The 5,929-nt window shown below is 59.9% G+C and overlaps 1 protein-coding gene across 2 annotated transcripts; it reads right to left on the reverse strand.

The window, feature by feature from the left end:
* Positions 1-1,319: 1,319 nt before the first annotated feature.
* Positions 1,320-5,534, reverse strand: GHDC (GH3 domain containing). Of its 2 annotated transcripts, XM_008578736.1 has the most exons (9): positions 5,363-5,534; positions 4,876-5,192; positions 4,507-4,628; positions 3,869-4,370; positions 3,248-3,440; positions 3,063-3,134; positions 2,855-2,988; positions 2,403-2,488; positions 1,320-2,156 (listed from the first exon to the last, which is right to left on the reverse strand). In XM_008578736.1, exons 2-9 carry the CDS (start codon positions 5,177-5,179, stop codon positions 1,938-1,940), a joined length of 1,632 nt encoding a protein of 543 aa, XP_008576958.1. In that variant the 5' UTR covers positions 5,180-5,192; positions 5,363-5,534; the 3' UTR covers positions 1,320-1,937. The 2 variants fall into 2 exon arrangements, with proteins under 2 accessions (XP_008576958.1, XP_008576957.1); XM_008578735.1 differs by having other exon boundaries at positions 4,876-5,534.
* Positions 5,535-5,929: the final 395 nt, after the last annotated feature.

A 5,929-nucleotide genomic window follows, 5' to 3' on the forward strand; every position in this document is an offset into this window, starting at 1 on the left:
CCAGCCTCCAAAATGGAACACCTTGAAAACCCAGCCTTGGCAATGGGAGGAAAGGAAGCCAAACCTGGTTTTTACCAGAGTTGGTAGAAAGCTTCCATCTCCCCAACCTTCCCCCGGGGCCAGGCTGCCTGGAGGGGAGGGATGTAGTCCCACTCCACCATCAGCAGGGGTTGCACCACCATGGGGGGAAGGACACATATCATCTCTCATCCAGGGCACTGTTTGCTGAGCTCCTGCTCTGTGCCAGGCCCTGCACTGGGCATGGGGGCAACAGTGCACAGAGGACCTTGCCCAGTGTTCAAGGAGCTCCTAAATCCAGGGGGAGAGGCGGCCCCCGCATGAAGGTAGTTCAGTGAAGGAGAGGACTACTGCAGTTGAGCCCGTCACTTCTGCCTGGGGCGGGGCGGCGGGTCCTGGAAGGCTTCGCATGAAAAGTAGATTTCCATCGGGTGAGGTTGGGGGAGAAGGCGTTCCACAGAAGGGACAACAGAGCAAAGGCCTGTAGGTGACCGTGCTTAACGCATGTGGGGCGGAGGGCAGGGGAGGGCATGGTCCTCGTGGTGGAGGCTCTCTCCCCAGCAAGGGGAGAGGGAGGCTGGACAAGTGAGTGAGAGCCAGAGTCAGGGGGTCTTATAGGCCAGGCTGATTAGTCCTGTGGATGACGCGGTGCCGCTCTGGGAGGATTTTAACAAGAAGGAGTCACGGGCTGATGTGGGAGCTGGGCGGGTATGGGTCGGGGGTCTGGATGTAGAGACATGGAATTGAGAAGCAGTTCAGAGGCAGAGTCAGAGACTCGGCCTCTGATGTGAAACGGGTGCTGCCTTTACTCAGGAGAAGCAGGGCCGTGGGCGGGCCTCATAGCCTCACGGAGGCTGTTTCCCCACTGGTAGGGACAGTCAAGCCAGAGGGTCTCTGGGTTTGCTTCCCGCTGTGATGCGTTATGATGTGAAGTCTAGCTCCCCCACCCCAACCATGGAAGAGATTTGTGGGTGCTGGGACAGGAAAGGGACCAGTGCTGAGGCAGGGTAGACGAAGTTGGGGAACAGCCCCCGCCCCATTAGGTTGTGCTTGGGAGGGGGGCAGGCAGGAGATGACTGTGTCTGCTGGGTTGACCTAGGTGTTGCGAGGAGTCCTCAAAAGCTCCTGCATGCACGCACCTCGGGGCCGAACCTAGCCCAGAGCGGAGCGCGGGGGGACAGCCCTGGAGCTCAGAGCTGAATGGGATGGCTGGGCGGTGGGAGGGAGAGCTCAGGCTGCGACAGGAGCAGAAGGAATGGGACCACGACACAGACTCCCCAAAGCAGACCCTGAGTCAAGAATCTGGGTGCACGGATTTTATTTGGGAGCTGATCACTGGAAGCGCAATGAGGAAGTGGGGAAGGGAGGGACCCAGTAGGAAGTTCGTCACTGAGTGGGTTACTGCTGCGTGCCACTGGGACTCTGTCCTGCTGGGGACGCTCTGAGAGATTATGCAGAGTACACTTCAAAATTGTCCCACTCATGGAGAATGAGGCTGAACTCTTTATTCATCAGCTCCTGTTCCTTACTGATGGAGGCTCACTCCTGGGGACATTAACCCCTCAACACTTACAGCTCACCCAGTGCACTGGCCAAGCATACCACTGTGGCCAGAGGACACCATCGGGCCAAGGGGGGCAGGAAGGCATCAGTGTGTACGGGGGCTCTCTAGCAGTGTCCTTCAGAGTGGGCCAAGGGCCGTATGAGCAGGCCACTGTGTGTATCTGCTAAACCCCTGAAGCCTATGCCTCAGAACTGGCCACCAGACCAAGGTGTCCCCTAAGGCCCAGCAGCTCTGATGGGCAGATGTCAGACGACAGAGTCAGAGACCCTGGCCAAGGACTCCACATCCAGAGAGGCCCCAGAGGAGAGAGTGAGGCAGCCTCTGTGGGGAGCTGGGGGCGTTGGTAAGCCTTGGCTCAGGACACCACTCTGTTCTGCAGGACCTGGGCCAGGTGCTTGTGTCTAAGGACCCGGGGCATTTCAGGAGGGAAGGGGGATGAGGCGCAGGCAGCGAGGGCTTCCCGGAGTGCTCTGAAGGCCCCCTGCCCCACCAGGTGGACTCTGGCAGGGCCCACGCTGCCCCGGAACCGCAGGGACTTGTAGAGGGGAGAGGCTTCCTGAAGGCAGCGGTCAAGCTGGGAACAGACCGGCCCAAGTGAGGCTGGCGTGTGGCTGTGGGTGTGCGTGCAAGGTGTGCATGACTGTGCCCAGGGCTGCGTGTCCACGTGTGTGTCTGCGGGTCTCATCCCTCACTTCCCCGAGCCCCAGGGAGCTTCTCTCCCTGCCCCCCTCTTCCTCCCCACTCCCCTGACTCCACAGCACCCTGGGGGCATGCAGAGGGAAGGGGGCATGCAGTCCCACCCTGTCCCCTTCTCTTTTACCTTGTCTCGATTTTCCTCTGACAGATTCCTCAGCCCCCTCAGCTCCACAAACACTTCATAGTGGGGAGCCGAGCCCTCAGAGGAATCTGTGGACAAATCCCACATGCACGTACACTTCTATGACTGTGGCGGCTTCTGGCTTCCGAAGCCAACACCCTCTGCCCCATCCCCTTCCCCCCTTCTGAGGATCATGGGGAAGAAAGTTTCTTGCTGGGGAGTGGGGTAAATGGAGAGGAACCTAAAGCCTAATCCTAAATATGACACCGGTCAGGAAAGAAAACGGGTAGAAACTGCAGCAGGAAGGACAGGAGTTAGACATGGGGAAGGACTTTTGTTAGGCACCGCGAGGAAGCCTGAGTCTCATGTCTCTTCTAGAGCCTCCCAGCAGGGTGGGTATGGTTGGCGGGCAGCCACCCCAAGAACAGGAGGCAGGAGCCGGCGGAGAGTCTTACCCAGAATGCTGCTCTCCACACAGCCGTGGTCCAACAGCTTGGCCCCTGGCCACTGCCCCACGGCCCGGTCCAGAGCCTCAGAGAACATGTCCTCACCGATATCCTCTCCCCGCACATTCAGGGTCTGGCCCAGCCTGCAGAGGAGGAAGAGGGAGGCAGAGGGGCCCAAAACACAAGGATGTCCCTCAGCTCCCTGGGGGTCACCCACCTGCGGATAAACCTGACAACCGGACACTGATTGTAGGCACCAACCACACGTACCACATCACCCAGGCGGCACCTGACAGGGTGGGAGTGGGGGTGAAGTTGGGCCCAAGGGCCTATCAGCTCCTGCCCTGGCCCCCCGCGGGGTCTCAGAGGGCCTGAGGTAGCAGGGGCTGGGCAGGCGCTCACCTGGTAAGGCTGATGTGGTCAGTCAGCACCAGCTCATACTCCCGGCCCTTCTGGGCCTCGGCCAGAAGGAGGGTAGAGGCAGCCTCCTCCTGGGCTCCTGCCTTGACTGGGAGCAGTTCAATAAAGCGGGCTCCAGGGGGCAGAAGATAGAGCCCGCAGGGCTGCTCTGGCCATAGGTTGAGGCCCACCACCCCTGCAGGGAGCAAAGGGGCCTCCTCATCATCTGGTGGGGCCGTTGAATTCTGCTAGGCAACAGCCCCTCACCCCGGACCCCAGGCCCCGATCCTCTGAGCATCTGATCCTGCAGCTGCCCTTCTATCCCACCCTTCCTGGCTCCCCAAGGCTCAGCCTGCTGCCTCTCAATCCCTAATTGGCAGAGTGCAGTGGTTCTGGAGGTAGCAGACCTAGGAGTAAGCAAACCCTGGCACTGTGTGAATTTGTGCAAGCTTCTTAACCTCTATAAGTCTCAGTTTCTTCATCTGTAAAATGGAGCTGCTAATCTCATCATACAGGGTGTTGGAGAGGATTAAATGAGATGACAGTGTAGGGCTCAACTCATGGCAGCTAGTGATGTGATCTCTGAACCCTGCCCTCGCCTCACTGCCCTCGAGTCCTGCTGACCTCCAGAGACAGCGTAAGCAGGAGAGAAGAAGGCTAGCCCTTGGCACCACAAGGCCCCAAGGGCAGCCACAGCCTCGGCCTGGCCTCCTGCGTCCAGAGTCACCACCACCTGCAACTGTGGCCAGAGGCGAAGGGCCAGTCCTCGGGGTCCCTGCTCTAGGGCCTCCTGCAGCTCCGCTGCTCGTCTGGGGAGAGGTGCTCCTGGGTTCCCAGCAGCTATTGCCTCGGCCAGCACTTTGCCATCAGCCTCCAGGCCCAAGAAGACGTCCAGGAGCTCGACAGCCGTCCCAGCCTCCAGCACCCTCAGCTCTGGGGACCTCAGTGCCTCCAGCAGCAGGGCCCCAGGGTCCTTGGCACCAGGGGGGCTAACCTGGCCCAGGACATGTCCAGGCCAAGGGAGGGGGCTGGGCCAAGGGGATGTAGCGGTCACACAGGCAGTGCCTCCCGGAACCAGTGTTTCTGGGTAGGCCTTGTGTAGGGCTACCAGACCCAGCAAGGTGGCCTGGAAGGAGATGAGAGAGGGTGTTGTTCTGACCTTAGAGCCAGACCCTGGACCCCTAGTTTGGGGGTTCTTTGCCCACCCTGAAGGGAGGGTTTGGCTGCAAGTAGGGGTCTCTGGGGGCTGGGCTCTGGTTTACCTGAAGAGAGGCCTCCCCATGGTACTGGTTTGAGATAGGGGGCAGGAGTTTCCCCCTACTGTCTTGCTCCTGGGCCTGGCTGGCCTTGGTTAGAGGGAGATGATTCCGGAAGGTGCTTATGTCTGTAACCCCAAAAACACCAGAAACTCCTCAGGAAGCCACAGTTTCCCAAGAGTTTCAAGCAAGACTGGTGAGACCCTTTAGGAAGGAACCCAGAATAGGCCCAGGGGAAGGGGCCTATAAGGGCCCAGAGGGGAGAATTCATCCTGAACAAGAGAGGAAGGAAAGGGGGACTTCAGGCTCTGCAATCTGACTGTCCTGTGAGCTTGCTTTCTCTTTGGTCACCTCCCCAGACCCTGGGAAACACACCTGTGCTTCTTCTGAGGGGAGAGCGGGGACCCTGGGCTCCCTGCAGACACCACCTTAGGGCCTGCTGCTGGCTCTGGCCCACGTGCAGTGTGCTCTGTTCCAGTCTCCGCTGCTGCCAGGTGGCCACCCAGCCCAGGACCCCCCATGCCACACGATGCCGGAGGCTGGCAAGCCAGGACAGCCTGGCGTCCTGGGACCATGGCCACCTGAGCATAGCCAATGATGGTAACAGCAGCAGCAGCAGGGACAGCAGCAGCAGCAGGGACAGCAGCAGCAGCAGGGACAGCAGCAGCCATAACAGCATCTCCAAGCAGTTCCTGGGAGGAGAAAGGAAACTGAGTACAGGGGAATGAGGAGCAAACACATTTCTTCTCCCACACTGCACTGCACACACGAAGACCAAGGAAAAATGAAGTTTAGGAAGACGCCAGGACCCCATTGGGCAGGCGATGCAGAGGAGACCGGCAGGGCTTTGGAGCCCGCTGACCTGAGTTCAGACCCCGCCTCCGCCGCTTATTAGCCCGGTGGCCCTGTGATTCAGCTAGCTGCTCTGAGCTCCGTGTCCTTGTCTGTGAAGTGGAATGACAACACCTCCCTCAGAACGTACAGGAAGGCTCGCCACGGGCCTGGCAACAGTGGCCGCTTAACAAACAACATCTCTTGCCCCCTCCCGAGGGGCTTTGCTTTTTTTCAGCCCACCCAGCTCCGTGTCCCCCCTGAGCCCCGGGCAGTGGGTCCCTTCCCGCATGCCCCATCACAGCCCACTTCTGCCTATTCCCAGCACCCAGGGACCCTCAGTGCCTCCGGTCTCACTACACATCCGGCCAGAAAGATGGAGCGATGGCTTTAAAGGGCTGGGCCCCGACACTGGGGAAATCCGGCTACCAGGACTGAGGGCGGAGCTGGGGTGGGGGGGACCCTTAAAGGGGCAGGTCGCCTAAAGGACAATGTGCTGAGTGCTGGCCCAAGCTGGCAGATGGGGGAATTGGGGGCCGGAGTAGCCTGGCCCTCAAACTCATGCAGGTGAAGGAAGAGAAAGCTGAGTGTGGAAGAG

Source organism: Galeopterus variegatus, unplaced genomic scaffold (assembly GCF_000696425.1).
Source record: "Galeopterus variegatus unplaced genomic scaffold, G_variegatus-3.0.2 Scaffold1751, whole genome shotgun sequence".
Taxonomy (NCBI): Eukaryota; Metazoa; Chordata; class Mammalia; order Dermoptera; family Cynocephalidae; genus Galeopterus; species Galeopterus variegatus.